Source organism: Oncorhynchus gorbuscha, unplaced genomic scaffold, assembly GCF_021184085.1.
Source record: "Oncorhynchus gorbuscha isolate QuinsamMale2020 ecotype Even-year unplaced genomic scaffold, OgorEven_v1.0 Un_scaffold_2845, whole genome shotgun sequence".
Lineage (NCBI taxonomy): Eukaryota > Metazoa > Chordata > Actinopteri > Salmoniformes > Salmonidae > Oncorhynchus > Oncorhynchus gorbuscha.
In genome coordinates this window covers 1-22,456 of record NW_025747246.1, presented here as the reverse complement: position 1 = coordinate 22,456, position 22,456 = coordinate 1, and the positions used below count along the sequence as shown (strand labels likewise).

Genomic DNA, 22,456 nt, shown 5'->3' with positions numbered 1-22,456 from the left:
CAACACAGGAACAGGAACAGACATTGGCAACACAGGAACAGGAACAGACATTGGCAACACAGGAACAGACATTGGCAACACAGGAACAGACATTGGCAACACAGGAAGAGACATTGGCAACACAGGAACAGGAAGAGACATTGGCAACACAGGAAGAGACATTGGCAACACAGGAACAGGAAGAGACATTGGCAACACAGGAAGAGACATTGGCAACACAGGAAGAGACATTGGCAACACAGGAAGAGACATTGGCAACACAGGAAGAGACATTGGCAACACAGGAAGAGACATTGGCAACACAGGAACAGGAAGAGACATTGGCAACACAGGAAGAGACATTGGCAACACAGGAAGAGACATTGGCAACACAGGAAGAGACATTGGTAACACAGGAAGAGACATTGGTAACACAGGAACAGGAACAGACACTGGCAACACAGGAACAGGAAGAGACATTGGTAACACAGGAAGAGACACTGGCAACACAGGAACAGGAACAGACATTGGCAACGCAGGAAGAGACATTGGCAACACAGGAACAGGAAGAGACATTGGTAACACAGGAAGAGACACTGGCAACACAGGAACAGACATTGGCAACGCAGGAAGAGACATTGGCAACACAGGAACAGGAACAGACATTGGCAACGCAGGAAGAGACATTGGTAACCCAGGAACAGGAACAGACATTGGCAACGCAGGAAGAGACATTGGCAACACAGGAAGAGACATTGGCAACGCAGGAAGAGACATTGGCAACGCAGGAAGAGACATTGGCAACGCAGGAAGAGACATTGGCAACGCAGGAAGAGACATTGGCAACGCAGGAAGAGACATTAGTAACCCAGGAACAGGAACAGACATTGGCAACGCAGGAAGAGACATTGGTAACACAGGAACAGGAACAGACATTGGTAACCCAGGAACAGGAACAGACATTGGCAACGCAGGAAGAGACATTGGCAACGCAGGAAGAGACATTGGCAACGCAGGAAGAGACATTGGCAACGCAGGAAGAGACATTGGCAACGCAGGAACAGGAAGAGATATTGGCAACGCTGGAACATACATTGGCAACGCAGGAACAGACATTGGTGCATCAAAGCTGGAACCAAGAGACTATCTCAAGGCCATCAGACTGTTAAATAGCCACCACTAGCCGGCTAACACCCAGGTACTCAACCCTGCACCTTAGAGACTGCTGCCCTATATACAGAGACATGGAATCACTGGCCACTTTAATATTGGAACACTAGTCACTTTAATAAAGTTTACATACTGTTGTACTCATCTCATATGTACATACTGTATTCTACTCTACTGTATTTTAGTCATCTCATATGTATATACTGTATTCTATTCTACTGTATTTTAGTCATCTCATATGTATATACTGTATTCTATTCTACTGGTGTCTGTGTGTATATACTGTATTCTACTCTACTGTATTTTAGTCATCTCATATGTATATACTGTATTCTATTCTACTGTGTTTTAGTCATCTCATATGTACATACTGTATTCTATTCTACTGTATTTTAGTCATCTCATATGTATATACTGTATTCTATTCTACTGTATTTTACTCATCTCATATGTATATACTGTATTCTATTCTACTGGTGTCTGTGTGTACATACTGTATTCTATTCTACTGTATTTTACTCATCTCATATGTACATACTGTATTCTACTCTACTGTATTTTAGTCAATGCCACTCTGACATTGCTGGATCTAATATTTATATATTTCTTAGTTCCATTCTTTAACTTTTAGATGTGTGTGTATTGTTGGGTCTTGTTTGATATTACTGTACTGTTAGAGCTAGGAACACAAGCATTTAGTTAGATATTACTGTACTGTCAGAGCTAGGAACACAAGCATTTAGTTAGATATTACTGTACTGTCAGAGCTAGGAACACAAGCATTTCGCTAGATATTACTGTACTGTTGGAGCTAGAAACACAAGCATTTCGCTAGATATTACTGTACTGTTGGAGCTATAAACACAAGCATTTAGTTAGATATTACTGCACTGTCGGAGCTAGGAACACAAGCATTTAGTTAGATATTACTGTACTGTTGGAGCTAGGAACACAAGCATTTAGTTAGATATTACTGCACTGTCGGAGCTAGGAACACAAGCATTTAGTTAGATATTACTGTACTGTTGGAGCTAGGAACACAAGCATTTAGTTAGATACTACTGTTGGAGCTAGGAACACAAGCATTTAGTTAGATATTACTGTACTGTTGGAGCTAGGAACACAAGCATTTAGTTAGATACTACTGTACTGTTGGAGCTATAAACACAAGCATTTAGTTAGATATTACTGCACTGTCGGAGCTAGAAACACAAGCATTTCGCTAGATATTACTGTACTGTTGGAGCTATAAACACAAGCATTTAGTTAGATATTACTGCACTGTCGGAGCTAGAAACACAAGCATTTCGCTAGATATTACTGTACTGTTGGAGCTATAAACACAAGCATTTAGTTAGATATTACTGCACTGTCGGAGCTAGGAACACAAGCATTTAGTTAGATATTACTGCACTGTCGGAGCTAGGAACACAAGCATTTAGTTAGATATTACTGTACTGTCGGAGCTGGGAACACCAGCATTTAGTTAGATATTACTGTACTGATGGAGCTAGAAACACCAGCATTTAGTTAGATATTACTGCACTGTCGGAGCTAGGAACACAAGCATTTCGCTACTTCCGCAATAACAACTAAATAACACAACGCAATAACAACTAAATATGTGTATACAATTTGATTTGAACAGACATTAGCTACGCTGTGTGTATACTGTGTGTGTGTGTGTGTGTGTATACTGTGTGTGTGTGTATACTGTGTTTGTGTGTATGTGTGTGTGTGTGTGTGTGTGTGTATACTACATAATAGTTGTTTGTATACTGTGTCTCCCTGTGGACGTTGCCACGGGGATGGACAGTCTGTATACTGTAAGTGTGTATACTGTGTCTCCAGGTGGACGTTGCCACGGGGATGGACAGTCTGTATACTGTAAGTGTGTATACTGTGTCTCCAGGTGGACATTGCCATGGGGATGGACAGTGGGGACCTGTCGGACTTTGTGGAGAACGTGGAGTGGGAGTGTCACGGAATGCCGGCGGTCCGCAACGTCATCATGTACGGCTGCTGCTCAGACCCGTATCCTGACATCACCTACACCCTCCACCTGAAGAGACGGTCTCTCTTCTACATCTTCAATCTGCTGCTGCCCTGCTTCCTCATCTCCTTCCTAGGTACTCACCAGCACCATCAGTATTAATGTTCCTAGGTACTGGTATCACCAGCATCATCATTGTTAATATTCCTAGGTACTGGTATCACCAGCATCATCATTATTAATATTCCTAGGTACTGGTATCACTAGCATCATCATTGTTAATATTCCTAGGTACTGGTATCACCAGCATCATCATTATTAATATTCCTAGGTACTGGTATCACCAGCACCATCATTATTAATATTCCTAGGTACTGGTATCACCAGCACCATCATTATTAATATTCCTAGGTACTGGTATCACCAGCACCATCATTATTAATATTCCTAGGTACTGGTATCACCAGCACCATCATTATTAATATTCCTAGGTACTGGTATCACCAGCACCATCATTATTAACATTCCTAGGTACTGGTATCACCAGCATCATCATTATTAATATTCCTAGGTACTGGTATCACCAGCACCATCATTAATATTCCTAGGTACTGGTATCACCAGCACCATCATTATTAATTTTCCTAGGTACTGGTAACACCAGCACCATCATTATTAATATTCCTAGGTACTGGTATCACCAGCACCATCATTATTAATATTCCTAGGTACTGGTATCACCAGCACCATCATTATTAATATTCCTAGGTACTGGTATCACCAGCACCATCATTATTAATATTCCTAGGTACTGGTATCACCAGCACCATCATTATTAATATTCCTAGGTACTGGTATCACCAGCATCATCATTATTAATATTCCTAGGTACTGGTATCACCAGCACCATCATTATTAATATTCCTAGGTACTGGTATCACCAGCACCATCATTATTAATATTCCTAGGTACTGGTATCACCAGCACCATCATTATTAATATTCCTAGGTACTGGTATCACCAGCATCATCATTATTAATATTCCTAGGTACTGGTATCACCAGCACCATCATTATTAATATTCCTAGGTACTGGTATCACCAGCATCATCATTATTAATATTCCTAGGTACTGGTATCACCAGCACCATCATTATTAATATTCCTAGGTACTGGTATCACCAGCATCATCATTATTAATATTCCTAGGTACTGGTATCACCAGCACCATCATTATTAATATTCCTAGGTACTGGTATCACCAGCACCATCATTATTAATATTCCTAGGTACTGGTATCACCAGCATCATCATTATTAATATTCCTAGGTACTGGTATCACCAGCACCATCATTATTAATATTCCTAGGTACTGGTATCACCAGCATCATCATTATTAATATTCCTAGGTACTGGTATCACCAGCACCATCATTATTAATATTCCTAGGTACTGGTATCACCAGTACCATCATTATTAATATTCCTAGGTACTGGTATCACCAGCATCATCATTATTAATATTCCTAGGTACTGGTATCACCAGCATCATCATTATTAATATTCCTAGGTACTGGTATCACCAGCATCATCATTATTAATATTCCTAGGTACTGGTATCACCAGCACCATCATTATTAATATTCCTAGGTACTGGTATCACCAGCACCATCATTATTAATATTCCTAGGTACTGGTATCACCAGCATCATCATTATTAATATTCCTAGGTACTGGTATCACCAGCATCATCATTATTAATATTCCTAGGTACTGGTATCACCAGCACCATCATTATTAATATTCCTAGGTACTGGTATCACCAGCACCACCATCATTATTAATATTCCTAGGTACTGGTATCACCAGCACCATCATTATTAATATTCCTAGGTACTGGTATCACCAGCATCATCATTATTAATATTCCTAGGTACTGGTATCACCAGCATCATCATTATTAATATTCCTAGGTACTGGTATCACCAGCATCATCATTGTTAATATTCCTAGGTACTGGTATCACCAGCATCATCATTATTATTATTATTATTATTATTGTGCAACAGCAGGCTTTGGGGCGATTAGACTCCTCTATCCATCTCTATGGTTCATGTTGCTACAGCAGGCTTAGACCCCTCTATCCATCTCTATGGTTCATGTTGCTACAGCAGGCTTAGACCCCTCTATCCATCTCTATGGTTCATGTTGCTACAGCAGGCTTAGACCCCTCTATCCATCTCTATGGTTCGTGTTGCTACAGCAGGCTTAGACCCCTCTATCCATCTCTATGGTTCGTGTTGCTACAGCAGGCTTAGACCCCTCTATCCATCTCTATGGTTCATGTTGCTACAGCAGGCTTAGACCCCTCTATCCATCTCTATGGTTCATGTTGCTACAGCAGGCTTAGACCCCTCTATCCATCTCTATGGTTCATGTTGCTACAGCAGGCTTAGACCCCTCTATCCATCTCTATGGTTCGTGTTGCTACAGCAGGCTTAGACCCCTCTATCCATCTCTATGGTTCGTGTTGCTACAGCAGGCTTAGACCCCTCTATCCATCTCTATGGTTCGTGTTGCTACAGCAGGCTTAGACCCCTCTATCCATCTCTATGGTTCATGTTGTTACAGCAGGCTTAGACCCCTCTATCCATCTCTATGGTTCGTGTTGCTACAGCAGGCTTAGACCCCTCTATCCATCTCTATGGTTCATGTTGCTACAGCAGGCTTAGACCCCTCTATCCATCTCTATGGTTCGTGTTGCTACAGCAGGCTTAGACCCCTCTATCCATCTCTATGGTTCATGTTGCTACAGCAGGCTTAGACCCCTCTATCCATCTCTATGGTTCGTGTTGCTACAGCAGGCTTAGACCCCTCTATCCATCTCTATGGTTCATGTTGCTACAGCAGGCTTAGACCCCTCTATCCATCTCTATGGTTCATGTTGCTACAGCAGGCTTAGACCCCTCTATCCATCTCTATGGTTCGTGTTGCTACAGCAGGCTTAGACCCCTCTATCCATCTCTATGGTTCGTGTTGCTACAGCAGGCTTAGACCCCTCTATCCATCTCTATGGTTCGTGTTGCCGTTGAGAGGAGATGCTGTTGTTTGTATTGTTCTAGCTCATCTGGGTTTGTGGTTGTATTGTTTATTGTTGTTGTTTACATTGTATTGTTGGTTATTTAATGCTGTTGTTTGTTTGTGTTGTTCTAGCCCCCCTGGGTTTCTACCTACCCGCTGACTCAGGAGAGAAGGTTTCTCTGGGCGTGACGGTGCTACTGGCCCTCACTGTCTTCCAACTGATGGTGGCAGAGAGCATGCCTCCCTCTGAGAGTGTTCCCTATATAGGTGATAATATGATGCCTCAGAGAGTGTTCCCTATATAGGTGATAATATGATGCCTCCCTCTGAGAGTGTTCCCTATATAGGTGATAATATGATGCCTCAGAGAGTGTTCCCTATATAGGTGATAATATGATGCCTCTGAGAGTGTTCCCTATATAGGTGATAATATGATGCCTCAGAGAGTGTTCCCTATATAGGTGATAATATGATGCCTCTGAGAGTGTTCCCTATATAGGTGATAATATGATGCCTCTGAGAGTGTTCCCTATATAGGTGATAATATGATGCCTCTGAGAGTGTTCCCTATATAGGTGATAATATGATGCCTCTGAGAGTGTTCCCTATATAGGTGATAATATGATGCCTCTGAGAGTGTTCCCTATATAGGTGATAATATGATGCCTCCCTCAGAGAGTGTTCCCTATATAGGTGATAATATGATGCCTCAGAGAGTGTTCCCTATATAGGTGATAATATGATGCCTCCCTCTGAGAGTGTTCCCTATATAGGTGATAATATGATGCCTCCCTCTGAGAGTGTTCCCTATATAGGTGATAATATGATGCCTCCCTCTGAGAGTGTTCCCTATATAGGTGATAATATGATGCCTCAGAGAGTCTTCCCTATATAGGTGATAATATGATACCTCCCTCAGAGAGTGTTCCCTATATAGGTGATAATATGATGCCTCTGAGAGTGTTCCCTATATAGGTGATAATATGATGCCTCCCTCTGAGAGTGTTCCCTATATAGGTGATAATATGATGCCTCCCTCAGAGAGTGTTCCCTATATAGGTGATAATATGATGCCTCTGAGAGTGTTCCCTATATAGGTGATAATATGATGCCTCTGAGAGTGTTCCCTATATAGGTGATAATATGATGCCTCCCTCTGAGAGTGTTCCCTATATAGGTGATAATATGATGCCTCCCTCAGAGAGTGTTCCCTATATAGGTGATAATATGATGCCTCAGAGAGTGTTCCCTATATAGGTGATAATATGATGCCTCCCTCAGAGAGTGTTCCCTATATAGGTGTTAATATGATGCCTCTGAGAGTGTTCCCTATATAGGTGATAATATGATGCCTCAGAGAGTGTTCCCTATATAGGTGATAATAAGATGCCTCCCTCAGAGAGTGTTCCCTATATAGGTGATAATATGATGCCTCCCTCTGAGAGTGTTCCCTATATAGGTGATAATATGATGCCTCCCTCAGAGAGTGTTCCCTATATAGGTGATAATATGATGCCTCCCTCTGAGAGTGTTCCCTATATAGGTGATAATATGATGCCTCCCTCAGAGAGTGTTCCCTATATAGGTGATAATATGATGCCTCCCTCAGAGAGTGTTCCCTATATAGGTGATAATATGATGCCTCCCTCAGAGAGTGTTCCCTATATAGGTGATAATATGATGTCTCTGAGAGTGTTCCCTATATAGGTGATAATATGATGCCTCCCTCAGAGAGTGTTCCCTATATAGGTGATAATATGATGCCTCAGAGAGTGTTCCCTATATAGGTGATAATATGATGCCTCCCTCAGAGAGTGTTCCCTATATAGGTGATAATATGATGCCTCCCTCAGAGAGTGTTCCCTATATAGGTGATAATATGATGCCTCCCTCAGAGAGTGTTCCCTATATAGGTGATAATATGATGCCTCCCTCAGAGAGTGTTCCCTATATAGGTGATAATATGATGCCTCAGAGAGTGTTCCCTATATAGGTGATAATATGATGCCTCCCTCAGAGAGTGTTCCCTATATAGGTGATAATATGATGCCTCCCTCAGAGAGTGTTCCCTATATAGGTGATAATATGATGCCTCCCTCTGAGAGTGTTCCCTATATAGGTGATAATATGATGCCTCCCTCAGAGAGTGTTCCCTATATAGGTGATAATATGATGCCTCCCTCTGAGAGTGTTCCCTATATAGGTGATAATATGATGCCTCCCTCAGAGAGTGTTCCCTATATAGGTGATAATATGATGCCTCCCTCAGAGTGTTCCCTATATAGGTGATAATATGATGCCTCAGAGAGTGTTCCCTATATAGGTGATAATATGCCTCAGAGAGTGTTCCCTATATAGGTGATAATATGATGCCTCCCTCAGAGAGTGTTCCCTATATAGGTGATAATATGATGCCTCCCTCAGAGAGTGTTCCCTATATAGGTGATAATATGATGCCTCAGAGAGTGTTCCCTATATAGGTGATAATATGATGCCTCAGAGAGTGTTCCCTATATAGGTGATAATATGATGCCTCCCTCAGAGAGTGTTCCCTATATAGGTGATAATATGATGCCTCCCTCTGAGAGTGTTCCCTATATAGGTGATAATATGATGCCTCAGAGAGTGTTCCCTATATAGGTGATAATATGATGCCTCAGAGAGTGTTCCCTATATAGGTGATAATATGATGCCTCCCTCAGAGAGTGTTCCCTATATAGGTGATAATATGATGCCTCCCTCTGAGAGTGTTCCCTATATAGGTGATAATATGATGCCTCAGAGAGTGTTCCCTATATAGGTGATAATATGATGCCTCAGAGAGTGTTCCCTATATAGGTGATAATATGATGTCTCCCTCAGAGAGTGTTCCCTATATAGGTGATAATATGATGCCTCAGAGAGTGTTCCCTATATAGGTGATAATATGATGCCTCCCTCTGAGAGTGTTCCCTATATAGGTGATAATATGATGCCTCCCTCAGAGAGTGTTCCCTATATAGGTGATAATATGATGTCTCCCTCAGAGAGTGTTCCCTATATAGGTGATAATATGATGCCTCAGAGAGTGTTCCCTATATAGGTGATAATATGATGCCTCCCTCTGAGAGTGTTCCCTATATAGGTGATAATATGATGCCTCCCTCAGAGAGTGTTCCCTATATAGGTGATAATATGATGCCTCAGAGAGTGTTCCCTATATAGGTGATAATATGATGCCTCCCTCAGAGAGTGTTCCCTATATAGGTGATAATATGATGCCTCCCTCAGAGAGTGTTCCCTATATAGGTGATAATATGATGCCTCCCTCTGAGAGTGTTCCCTATATAGGTGATAATATGATGCCTCCCTCTGAGAGTGTTCCCTATATAGGTGATAATATGATGCCTCAGAGAGTATACTAAATGTGTGTGTGTGTGTGTGTGTGTGTGTGTGTGTGTGTGTGTGTGTGTGTGTGTGTGTGTGTGTGTGTGTGTGTGTGTGTGTGTGTGTGTGTGTGTGTGTGTGTGTGTGTGTGTGTGTGTGTGTGTGTGTGTTCCAGGGAAGTACTACATAGCGACGATGACGATGATCACAGCCTCGACATCTCTGACCATCTTCATCATGAACATCCATTTCTGTGGGGCAGAGGCCAAGCCTGTTCCTCACTGGGCCAAGGTAGGCCAAGCCTGTTCCTCACTGGGCCAAGGTAGGCCAAGCCTGTTCCTCACTGGGCCAAGGTAGGCCAAGCCTGTTCCTCACTGGGCCAAGGTGCGCCAAAGCCTGTTCCTCACTGGGCCAAGGTAGGCCAAGCCTGTTCCTCACTGGGCCAAGGTAGGGCCAAGCCTGTTCCTCACTGGGCCAAGGTAGGCCAAGCCTGTTCCTCACTGGGCCAAGGTAGGCCAAGCCTGTTCCTCACTGGGCCAAGGTAGGCCAAGCCTGTTCCTCACTGGGCCAAGGTAGGCCAAGCCTGTTCCTCACTGGGCCAAGGTAGGGCCAAGCCTGTTCCTCACTGGGCCAAGGTAGGCCAAGCCTGTTCCTCACTGGGCCAAGGTAGGCCAAGCCTGTTCCTCACTGGGCCAAGGTAGGCCAAGCCTGTTCCTCCCTGGGCCAAGGTAGGGCCAAGCCTGTTCCTCACTGGGCCAAGGTAGGCCAAGCCTGTTCCTCACTGGGCCAAGGTAGGGCCAAGCCTGTTCCTCACTGGGCCAAGGTAGACCAAGCCTGTTCCTCGCTGGGCCAAGGTAGGGCCAAGCCTGTTCCTCACTGGGCCAAGGTAGGGCCAAGCCTGTTCCTCACTGGGCCAAGGTAGGCCAAGCCTGTTCCTCGCTGGGCCAAGGTAGGCCAAGCCTGTTCCTCGCTGGGCCAAGGTAGACCAAGCCTGTTCCTCGCTGGGCCAAGGTAGGCCAAGCCTGTTCCTCACTGGGCCAAGGTAGGCCAAGCCTGTTCCTCACTGGGCCAAGGTAGGCCAAGCCTGTTCCTCACTGGGCCAAGGTAGGCCAAGCCTGTTCCTCACTGGGCCAAGGTAGGCCAAGCCTGTTCCTCACTGGGCCAAGGTAGGCCAAGCCTGTTCCTCACTGGGCCAAGGTAGGCCAAGCCTGTTCCTCACTGGGCCAAGGTAGGCCAAGCCTGTTCCTCACTGGGCCAAGGTAGGCCAAGCCTGTTCCTCACTGGGCCAAGGTAGGCCAAGCAGCCTGTTCCTCGCTGGGCCAAGGTAGGCCAAGCCTGTTCCTCGCTGGGCCAAGGTAGGCCAAGCCTGTTCCTCACTGGGCCAAGGTAGGCCAAGCCTGTTCCTCGCTGGGCCAAGGTAGGCCAAGCATGTTCCTCGCTGGGCCAAGGTAGGCCAAGCCTGTTCCTCCCTGGGCCAAGGTAGGCCAAGCCTGTTCCTCGCTGGGCCAAGGTAGGCCAAGCCTGTTCCTCACTGGGCCAAGGTAGGCCAAGCCTGTTCCTCGCTGGGCCAAGGTAGGCCAAGCCTGTTCCTCACTGGGCCAAGGTAGGTCAAGCCTGTTCCTCGCTGGGCCAAGGTAGGCCAAGCATGTTCCTCGCTGGGCCAAGGTAGGCCAAGCCTGTTCCTCCCTGGGCCAAGGTAGGCCAAGCCTGTTCCTCGCTGGGCCAAGGTAGGCCAAGCCTGTTCCTCACTGGGCCAAGGTAGGCCAAGCCTGTTCCTCACTGGGCCAAGGTAGGCCAAGCCTGTTCCTCGCTGGGCCAAGGTAGGCCAAGCCTGTTTTCCACTGGGCCAAAGTCTGGAGCTCTGTGTCACTGTGTGTGTGTGTGTGTGTGTGTGTGTGTGTGTGTGTGTGTGTGTGTGTGTGTGTGTGTGTGTGTGTGTGTGTGTGTGTGTGTGTGTGTGTGTGTGTGTGTGTGTGTGTGTGTGTGTTCCCAGGTACTCATCATTGACTACATGTCTAAGATCCTGTTTGTGTACGAGGTGGGGGAGAACTGCACTACACCAGAGAGTGAGAGAACACCTCTCTACAGTGAGGAACCAATGTCGGGCAACTCCGCCCTGGCACGGAACCATTACCACGACGACCTCTACCATGACGGCTGTTACCAAGACGACTGCCATCGCCTCTCTCCGTACCAGTACGGCAACGGGCACCTCCAAAACCACCTCGACAACTGTCGCTACGCTAACGGCGGTCACCGCGACGACCATTACAGTAACCGTAGTAACCAGAACCATCACAGCAACCCGAGCCAGACCTCCAAGGGGGAAGGGGCGAGGAGAAGAGGGAGCCCCTGAGACATTACCACCACATCGGGAGAGAGGAGCTGGACTATCAGGCACCTCCTCCAGGGAACCTCCAGAATGGTGGGCTGAATGAGCCGCTGCCTTACACCAAGGAGAAGCACCTCAACCCAGCCTCGGCCCCAGCCTGCTCCTGCCCCTGCCCACACCACAAACAGGTGACTAATGCCCACTGCATCACACAGTCAGGATTTATCGAGCTGTGCCTCCTCTCCCTCCCTCTCTCCTTCCTCTCCCTCCCTCTCTCATTCCTCTCCCTCCCTCCTCCTTCCTTCTCCCTCCCTCTCTCATTCCTCTCCCTCCCTCCCCCCTCACTCCCTCCTTCCTCTCCCTCCCTCTCTCCTTCCTCTCCCTCCCTCCCTCCCTCCCTCCTCCCTCCTTCCTCTCCCTCCCTCTCTCCTTCCTCTCCTCCCTCCCTATCTCCTTCCTCTCCCTCCCTCTCTCCTTCCTCTCCCTCCCTCTCTCCTTCCTCTCCTCTCCCCTCTCCTTCCTCTCCCTGCCTCTCTCCTTCCTCTCCCTGAACCCTCTCTCCTTCCTCTCCTGAACCCTCTCTCCTTCCTCTCCTGAACCCCCTCTCCTTCCTCTCCTGAACCCCCTCTCCTTCCTCTCCCTCCCTCTCTCATTCCTCTCCCTCCCTCTCTCCTTCCTCTCCTGAACCCTCGCTCCTTCCTCTCCTGAACCCCCTCTCCTTCCTCTCCCTCCACTCCCTCCCCTCCTCCCCCCCCTCCCTCTCTCCCAAATCTCCCTCCCTCCCGAACCCCCCTCCATCCCTCCCCCTCCCTCCCTATCTCTCTCCTCCCCCTCCTCCCTCCCTCTCCTCCCTTCTAGGTGGTGTATAACATTCAGTACATCGCCAACTGTTTCCGGGAGCAACGGGCAACGTGTGCTAAAGGGGCGGAGTGGAAGAAGGTTGCCAAGGTGATGGACCGGTTCTTCATGTGGATCTTCTTCATCATGGTCTTCCTCATGAGTATCCTCATCATCGGCAAGGCGACTTGACGGAGGGAGGGAGGAGAGAGATCGATGGATAGAGGGAGAGAGGAAGGGATGGAGGAGAGATGAGAGGGAGGAGAGGGATGGATGGATAGAGGGAAAGAGGAAGGGAGGGAGGAGAGGAAGAGAAGGAGGGAGGAAGGGAGGGAGGGACTAGAGGAGGAGAGGGAGGAAGAGAGGGGACGGAGGAGAGGAAGAGGAAGGGCAAGAGGAAGAGAGGGAGGTAGGGAGGAGAGGGGGAGGGAGGAGAGGAAGAGATGGAGGGACAGAGGAGAGGGAGGAGAGTGGGAGAGAGGCTGGGAAAGAGGTAGAAGAAGGACAGAGAGAGGGAGTGAGGCAGACGGAGGATAGAAGGACTAGAGAGGGGGAGGAGTCTCAATTCGTCGGGTCATGGACTCTACAAGGTGTAGAAAACGTTCCACAGGGATGCTGGTCCATGTTGACTCCAACGCTTCCCACAGTTGTGTCAAGTTGGCTGGATGTCCTTTGGGTGGTGGACCGTTCTTGATATACAGTTGAGCTTTAAAAAACCCAGCAGCGTTGCAGTTCTTGACACTAACCGGTGTCCCTACCACGCCCAGTTCAAAGGCACTTCAATCTATTGTCCTGCCCCTTCACCCTCTGAATGACACACACACACCATCCATGTCTCAAGGCTGAAACATCCTCTTCTTCAACCCGTCTCCTCCTCCTTCATCTACACTGATCGAAGGGCCGTCATTGGAAATAAGAATTTGTTCTGAAAACTGACTTGCCTTGTGAAAATCAATAAAAAAAAGTAGTGGATTTAACTTGTGTCGTCAGTAAGAGATCAGAGCTTTCACCCGGTCAGTCTGGGTCATGGTGTTCCTAATGTTTTGTCCACTCAGTGTGTACTACCAGGTAAAGGGATCAGAGCTTTCACCTGGTCAGTCTGGGTCATGGTGTTCCTAATGTTTTGTCCACTCAGTGTGTACTACCAGGTAAAGGGATCAGAGCTTTCACATGGTCAGTCTGGGTCATGGTGTTCCTAATGTGTTGTCCACTCAGTGTGTACTACCAGGTAAAGGGATCAGAGCTTTCACCTGGCCAGTCTGGGTCATGGTGTTCCTAATGTTTTGTCCACTCAGTGTGTACTACCAGGTAAAGGGATCAGAGCTTTCACCTGGTCAGTCTGGGTCATGGTGTTCCTAATGTTTTGTCCACTCAGTGTGTACTACTAGTTATTTAGAGTACAGATCAGTTATTTAGAGTACAGATCAGTTATTTAGAGTACAGATCAGAGATTGCCTGATGCAGTATAGTTCAGTTATTTAGAGTACAGATCAGTTATTTAGAGTACAGATCAGTTATTTAGAGTACAGATCAGAGATGGCCTGATGCAGTATAGTTCAGTTATTTAGAGTACAGATCAGTTATTTAGAGTCCAGATCAGTTATTTAGAGTACCGAACAGTTATTTAGAGTACAGATCAGTTATTTAGAGTACAGATCAGAGATGGCCTGATGCAGTATAGTTCAGTTATTTAGAGTACAGATCAGTTATTTAGAGTACAGATCAGAGATGGCCTGATGCAGTATAGATCAGTTATTTAGTGAAGGTCACAGCCTGGGGGAAGACACTATTCAGGATGTGGGAGGTTTCTGGTAGAGAGGGGGAGAGAGAGGACTGTCAGGGAGAGGGAGATAGAGGACTGTCTGTTAGAGAGGGAGAGATAGAGGACTGTCTGGTAGAGAGGGAGAGATTGAAGACTGTCTGGTAGAGAGGGAGAGATAGAGGACTGTCTGGTAGAGAGGGAGAGATAGAGGACTGTCTGGTAGAGGGAGATAGAGGACTGTCTGGTAGAGGGAGTAAGAGGCTGATCCTAGATCTGTAGTCTTCCTGGAGAGTAGATTATAGATCCTCTAAAATAGAATTATAAAGATAATAATGGTCAAGGTGATGCCAAAGATCAGCATCACCTTGACCATGTCCTTGTTGCCATGGTCACCCAGAACTCACCACCTTGACCATGTCCTTGTTGCCATGGTCACCCAGAACTCACCACCTTGACCATGTCCTTGTTGCCATGGTCACCCAGAACTCACCACCTTGACCATGTCCTTGTTGCCATGGTCACCCAGAACTCACCACCTTGACCATGTCCTTGTTGCCATGGTCACCCAGAACTCACCACCTTGACCATGTCCTTGTTGCCATCGTCACCCAGAACTCTCTCTTCAGGTCATGATTCTGGGCTTCCTTCTGCACTGGGGAGGAGAGGAGGAGCAGAGTGGGGAAGTGTGGAGAGGAAGGGGAGAGAAGGAGGGAGGAGAGGAGGAGCAGTGGGGAAGTTTTTTACTGTATGAAGAGAGGGAGAGAGGGGAGGAGGAGCAGAGTGGGGAGGTGTGGAGAGGAAGGGGAGAGAGGAAGGGGAGAGAGGGAGGACCACTGGGAGGGATTCCAAGCCTGGCTCGGGGAACCCTGGGGGTTCAGTGTCCTTAATAGGGAGGACCAACATGGAGAGGAAGGGGGAGAGAGGGAGGACCAACATGGAGAGGAAGGGGAGAGAGGGAGGACCAACATGGAGAGGAAGGGGAGAGAGGAAGGGGAGAGAGGGAGGACCAACATGGAGAGGAAGGGGGGAGAGGAAGGGGAGAGAGGGAGGACCAATATGGAGAGGGAAGGGGAGAGAGGGAGGACCAACATGGAGAGGAAGGGGAGAGAGGGAGGACCAACATGGAGAGGAAGGGGAGAGAGGAAGGGGAGAGAGGAAGGGGAGAGAGGGAGGACCAACATGGAGAGGAAGGGGAGAGAGGGAGGACCAACATGGAGAGGAAGGGGAGAGAGGAAGGACCAACATGGAGAGGAAGGGGAGAGAGGAAGGGGAGAGAGGGAGGACCAACATGGAGAGGAAGGGGGAGAGAGGGAGGACCAACATGGAGAGGAAGGGGGAGAGAGGGAGGACCAACATGGAGAGGAAGGGGGAGAGAGGGAGGACCAACATGGAGAGGAAGGGGGAGAGAGGGAGGACCAACATGGAGAGGAAGGGGAGAGAGGGAGGACCAACATGGAGAGGAAGGGGAGAGAGGGAGGACCAACATGGAGAGGAAGGGGAGAGAGGAAGGGGAGAGAGGGAGGACCAACATGGAGAGGAAGGGGAGAGGGGAAGGGGAGAGGGAGGACCAACATGGAGAGGAAGGGGAGAGAGGGAGGACCAACATGGAGAGGAAGGGGAGAGAGGAAGGGGAGAGAGGAGGACCAACATGGAGAGGAAGGGGGAGAGAGGGAGGACCAACATGGAGAGGAAGGGGAGAGAGGGAGGACCAACATGGAGAGGAAGGGGAGAGAGGAAGGGGAGAGAGGGAGGACCAACATGGAGAGGAAGGGGAGAGAGGGAGGACCAATATGGAGAGGAAGGGGGAGAGAGGAAGGGGAGAGAGGGAGGACCAACATGGAGAGGAAGGGGAGAGAGGGAGGACCAACATGGAGAGGAAGGGGAGAGAGGGAGGACCAACATGGAGAGGAAGGGGAGAGAGGAAGGGGGAGAGAGGAAGGGGGAGAGAGGAAGGGGGAGAGAGGGAGGACCAACATGGAGAGGAAGGGGAGAGAGGGAGGACCAATATGGAGAGGAAGGGGGAGAGAGGAAGGGAGAGAGGGAGGACCAACATGGAGAGGAAGGGGAGAGAGGGAGGACCAACATGGAGAGGAAGGGGAGAGAGGGAGGACCAACATGGAGAGGAAGGGGAGAGAGGGAGGACCAATATGGAGAGGAAGGGGAGAGAGGAAGGGGAGAGAGGGAGGACCAACATGGAGAGGAAGGGGAGAGAGGGAGGGGAGAGAGGGAGGGGAGAGAGGGAGGACCAACATGGAGAGGAAGGGAGAGAGGGAGGACCAATATGGAGAGGAAGGGGGAGAGAGGAAGGGGAGAGAGGGAGGACCAACATGGAGAGGAAGGGGAGAGAGGGAGGACCAATATGGAGAGGAAGGGGGAGAGAGGAAGGGGAGAGAGGGAGGACCAACATGGAGAGGAAGGGGGAGAGAGGGAGGACCAACATGGAGAGGAAGGGGAGAGAGGGAGGACCAATATGGAGAGGAAGGGGAGAGAGGAAGGGGAGAGAGGGAGGACCAACATGGAGAGGAAGGGGAGAGAGGGAGGGGAGAGAGGGAGGGGAGAGAGGAGGACCAACATGGAGAGGAAGGGGAGAGAGGAAGGGGAGAGAGGGAGGACCAACATGGAGAGGAAGGGGGAGAGAGGGAGGACCAACATGGAGAGGAAGGGGAGAGAGGGAGGACCAACATGGAGAGGAAGGGGAGAGAGGGAGGACCAACATGGAGAGGAAGGGGGAGAGAGGGAGGACCAACATGGAGAGGAAGGGGGAGAGAGGGAGGACCAACATGGAGAGGAAGGGGGAGAGAGGGAGGACCAACATGGAGAGGAAGGGGAGAGAGGGAGGGAGAGAGGGAGGACCAACATGGAGAGGAAGGGGGAGAGAGGGAGGACCAACATGGAGAGGAAGGGGGAGAGAGGGAGGACCAACATGGAGAGGAAGGGGAGAGAGGGAGGACCAACATGGAGAGGAAGGGGAGAGAGGGAGGACCAATATGGAGAGGAAGGGGGAGAGAGGAAGGGGAGAGAGGGAGGACCAACATGGAGAGGAAGGGGAGAGAGGGAGGACCAACATGGAGAGGAAGGGGAGAGAGGAGGACCAACATGGAGAGGAAGGGGAGAGAGGGAGGACCAATATGGAGAGGAAGGGGAGAGAGGGAGGACCAACATGGAGAGGAAGGGGAGAGAGGGAGGACCAACATGGAGAGGAAGGGGAGAGAGGGAGGACCAACATGGAGAGGAAGGGGAGAGAGGAAGGGGAGAGAGGGAGGACCAACATGGAGAGGAAGGGGAGAGAGGAAGGGGAGAGAGGGAGGACCAACATGGAGAGGAAGGGGAGAGAGGGAGGACCAACATGGAGAGGAAGGGGAGAGAGGGAGGACCAACATGGAGAGGAAGGGGAGAGGGGGAGGACCAATATGGAGAGGAAGGGGAGAGAGGGAGGACCAACATGGAGAGGAAGGGGAGAGAGGGAGGACCAACATGGAGAGGAAGGGGAGAGAGGGAGGACCAACATGGAGAGGAAGGGGAGAGAGGGAGGGGAGAGAGGGAGGACCAACATGGAGAGGAAGGGGGAGAGAGGAAGGGGAGAGAGGGAGGACCAACATGGAGAGGAAGGGGAGAGAGGAAGGGGAGAGAGGGAGGACCAACATGGAGAGGAAGGGGAGAGAGGAAGGGGAGAGAGGGAGGACCAACATGGAGAGGAAGGGGGAGAGAGGGAGGACCAACATGGAGAGGAAGGGGAGAGAGGGAGGACCAACATGGAGAGGAAGGGGAGAGAGGGAGGACCAATATGGAGAGGAAGGGGAGAGAGGAAGGGGAGAGAGGGAGGACCAACATGGAGAGGAAGGGGGAGAGAGGAAGGGGGAGAGAGGGAGGACCAACATGGAGAGGAAGGGGGAGAGAGGGAGGACCAACATGGAGAGGAAGGGGAGAGAGGGAGGACCAACATGGAGAGGAAGGGGGAGAGAGGGAGGACCAACATGGAGAGGAAGGGGAGAGAGGGAGGACCAACATGGAGAGGAAGGGGGAGAGAGGGAGGACCAATATGGAGAGGAAGGGGAGAGAGGGAGGACCAACATGGAGAGGAAGGGGAGAGAGGGAGGACCAACATGGAGAGGAAGGGAGAGAGGGAGGGGGAGAGAGGGAGGACCAACATGGAGAGGAAGGGGAGAGAGGGAGGACCAACATGGAGAGGAAGGGGGAGAGAGGGAGGACCAATATGGAGAGGAAGGGGAGAGAGGGAGGACCAACATGGAGAGGAAGGGGAGAGAGGAAGGGGAGAGAGGGAGGACCAACATGGAGAGGAAGGGGAGAGAGGGAGGACCAACATGGAGAGGAAGGGGAGAGAGGAAGGGGAGAGAGGGAGGACCAACATGGAGAGGAAGGGGAGAGAGGGAGGACCAACATGGAGAGGAAGGGGAGAGAGGAAGGGGAGAGAGGGAGGACCAACATGGAGAGGAAGGGGAGAGAGGAAGGGGAGAGAGGGAGGACCAACATGGAGAGGAAGGGGAGAGAGGGAGGACCAACATGGAGAGGAAGGGGAGAGAGGAGGGGAGAGAGGGAGGACCAACATGGAGAGGAAGGGGGAGAGGAAGGGGAGAGAGGGAGGACCAACATGGAGAGGAAGGGGGAGAGAGGGAGGGAGAGAGGAGGACCAACATGGAGAGGAAGGGGGAGAGAGGGAGGGGAGAGGGAGGACCAACATGGAGAGGAAGGGGGAGAGGAAGGGGAGAGAGGGAGGACCAACATGGAGAGGAAGGGGAGAGAGGGAGGACCAACATGGAGAGGAAGGGGAGAGAGGAAGGGGAGAGAGGGAGGACCAACATGGAGAGGAAGGGGAGAGAGGGAGGGGGAGAGAGGAAGGGGAGAGAGGGAGGACCAACATGGAGAGGAAGGGGAGAGAGGAAGGGGAGAGAGGGAGGACCAACATGGAGAGGAAGGGGGAGAGAGGGAGGACCAACATGGAGAGGAAGGGGGAGAGAGGGAGGACCAACATGGAGAGGAAGGGGAGAGAGGGAGGACCAATATGGAGAGGAAGGGGAGAGAGGGAGGACCAACATGGAGAGGAAGGGGGAGAGAGGGAGGACCAACATGGAGAGGAAGGGGAGAGAGGAAGGGGAGAGAGGGAGGGGGAGAGAGGGAGGACCAACATGGAGAGGAAGGGGAGAGGGAAGGGGAGAGAGGGAGGGGGAGAGAGGGAGGGGGAGAGAGGGAGGACCAACATGGAGAGGAAGGGGAGAGAGGGAGGACCAACATGGAGAGGGAGGGGAGAGAGGGAGGACCAACATGGAGAGGAAGGGGAGAGAGGGAGGGGGAGAGAGGGAGGACCAACATGGAGAGGAAGGGGAGAGAGGGAGGACCAACATGGAGAGAGAGGGGAGAGAGGGAGGACCAACATGGAGAGGAAGGGGAGAGAGGAAGGACCAACATGGAGAGGAAGGGGAGAGAGGAAGGGGAGAGAGGGAGGGGGAGAGAGGGAGGACCAACATGGAGAGGAAGGGGAGAGAGGAAGGGGAGAGAGGGAGGGGAGAGAGGAGGACCAACATGGAGAGGAAGGGGAGAGAGGGAGGGCCAACATGGAGAGGGAGGGAGAGAGGGAGGACCAACATGGAGAGGAAGGGGAGAGAGGGAGGACCAACATGGAGAGGAAGGGGAGAGAGGGAGGACCAACATGGAGAGGAAGGGGAGAGAGGGAGGACCAACATGGAGAGGAAGGGGAGAGAGGGAGGACCAACATGGAGAGGAAGGGGAGAGAGGGAGGACCAATATGGAGAGGAAGGGGAGAGAGGAAGGGGGAGAGAGGGAGGACCAACATGGAGAGGAAGGGGAGAGAGGAAGGGGAGAGAGGAAGGGAAGAGAGGGAGGGGGGAGAGAGGGAGGACCAACATGGAGAGGAAGGGGAGAGAGGGAGGACCAACATGGAGAGGAAGGGGAGAGAGGGAGGACCAACATGGAGAGGAAGGGGAGAGAGGGAGGACCAACATGGAGAGGAAGGGGAGAGAGGGAGGACCAACATGGAGAGGAAGGGGGAGAGAGGAAGGGGAGAGAGGGAGGACCAACATGGAGAGGAAGGGGGAGAGAGGAAGGGGAGAGGGAGGACCAACATGGAGAGGAAGGGGAGAGAGGGAGGACCAACATGGAGAGGAAGGGGAGAGAGGGAGGACCAATATGGAGAGGAAGGGGAGAGAGGGAGGACCAACATGGAGAGGAAGGGGGAGAGAGGGAGGGGAGAGAGGGAGGACTAACATGGAGAGGAAGGGGAGAGAGGAAAGGGAGAGAGGGAGGACCAACATGGAGAGGAAGGGGAGAGAGGAAAGGGAGAGAGGGAGGGGGAGAGAGGGAGGACCAACATGGAGAGGAAGGGGAGAGAGGGAGGACCAACATGGAGAGGAAGGGGGAGAGAGGGAGGACCAACATGGAGAGGAAGGGGAGAGAGGGAGGACCAATATGGAGAGGAAGGGGAGAGAGGGAGGGGAGAGAGGGAGGACCAACATGGAGAGGAAGGGGGAGAGAGGGAGGACCAACATGGAGAGGAAGGGGAGAGAGGGAGGACCAATATGGAGAGGAAGGGGGAGAGAGGGAGGACCAACATGGAGAGGAAGGGGAGAGAGGGAGGACCAACATGGAGAGGAAGGGGAGAGGGAGGACCAATATGGAGAGGAAGGGGAGAGAGGGAGGACCAACATGGAGAGGAAGGGGAGAGGGAGGACCAATATGGAGAGGAAAGGGGAGAGAGGGAGGACCAACATGGAGAGGAAGGGGAGAGAGGGAGGACCAACATGGAGAGGAAGGGAGAGAGGGAGGGGAGAGAGGGAGGACCAACATGGAGAGGAAGGGGAGAGAGGGAGGACCAACATGGAGAGGAAGGGGAGAGAGGGAGGACCAACATGGAGAGGAAGGGGAGAGAGGAAGGGGAGAGAGGGAGGACCAACATGGAGAGGAAGGGGGAGAGAGGGAGGACCAACATGGAGAGGAAGGGGAGAGAGGAAAGGGAGAGAGGGAGGGGGAGAGAGGGAGGACCAACATGGAGAGGGGGGGAGAGAGGGAGGACCAACATGGAGAGGAAGGGGAGAGAGGGAGGACCAACATGGAGAGGAAGGGGAGAGAGGAAGGGGAGAGAGGGAGGGGGAGAGAGGAAGGGGAGAGAGGGAGGACCAACATGGAGAGGAAGGGGAGAGAGGAAAGGGAGAGAGGGAGGACCAACATGGAGAGGAAGGGGAGAGAGGGAGGACCAACATGGAGAGGAAGGGGAGAGAGGAAGGGAAGAGAGGGAGGACCACTGGGAGGGATTCCAAGCCTGGCTCGGGGAACCCTGGGGGTTCAGTGTCCTTAATAGTCCCAGCTCCAAATCGGCCTCTAATCCGTTCCTTGAATGTTCCTACCGAATAAATCACCTGGGCGATGCCAGCTCGCGGCATTAAATCAAGGCCTCCAGGATTAGGTTAACCTAAATATATCTCCCTCTGGGTTTCTCCAATAGCTGATAGGATAATGGGTGAGCTCTGAAAGCGGTGACTGTCTCTGTCTCTCTAATCGTGAGCGTGCTCTGTAGGCTCAAGACTCCCTCTGCTCCACGTTGTTCTCAGTCTCTGATTCCGAACGGCTCTGTTAAATAATGGAGGTGGCCTCCCGTCGCTCAAACTGAGTTTAAGGAACCTGTTTTCAAGCTACTTGTCGGACGGCATGCCCTGCCTCCAGTCCGAACCGCTGCAGGAGCAGATGGCCTCGGATGGAGTGACTCCCGACACTTCCTCTCCTTTCGACTCTCCCTGCCCGGGCGGAAGGGAACAACCCGCGGTGACCAGCGCTGGTTGGTTTTTCTCGCCGCTGTGGAGCCGTCGGACCAAGACGCATCGATGGGGGTTCGGGAGCGGAGTGGACAGCAACAGGGTGGAGGTTTGGCTGGATGATCACTCGTCCAGGTAAGACCTTGATGAGATGTTG

At 50.7% G+C, this 22,456-nt stretch overlaps 1 protein-coding gene across 1 annotated transcript in view; it reads left to right on the top strand.

Annotated features, from left to right (window-relative positions):
• Positions 1-13,019, top strand: part of LOC124026867 (neuronal acetylcholine receptor subunit alpha-9-I-like) — a 31,790-nt gene extending 18,771 nt beyond the window's left edge. The window contains 6 exon segments of the mRNA XM_046339539.1: positions 3,062-3,278; positions 6,354-6,488; positions 9,763-9,878; positions 11,581-11,914; positions 11,917-12,107; positions 12,778-13,019. Coding sequence (XP_046195495.1) covers positions 3,062-3,278; positions 6,354-6,488; positions 9,763-9,878; positions 11,581-11,914; positions 11,917-12,107; positions 12,778-12,948 — 1,164 coding nt within the window. The 3' untranslated portion in view covers positions 12,949-13,019.
• Positions 13,020-22,456: the final 9,437 nt, after the last annotated feature.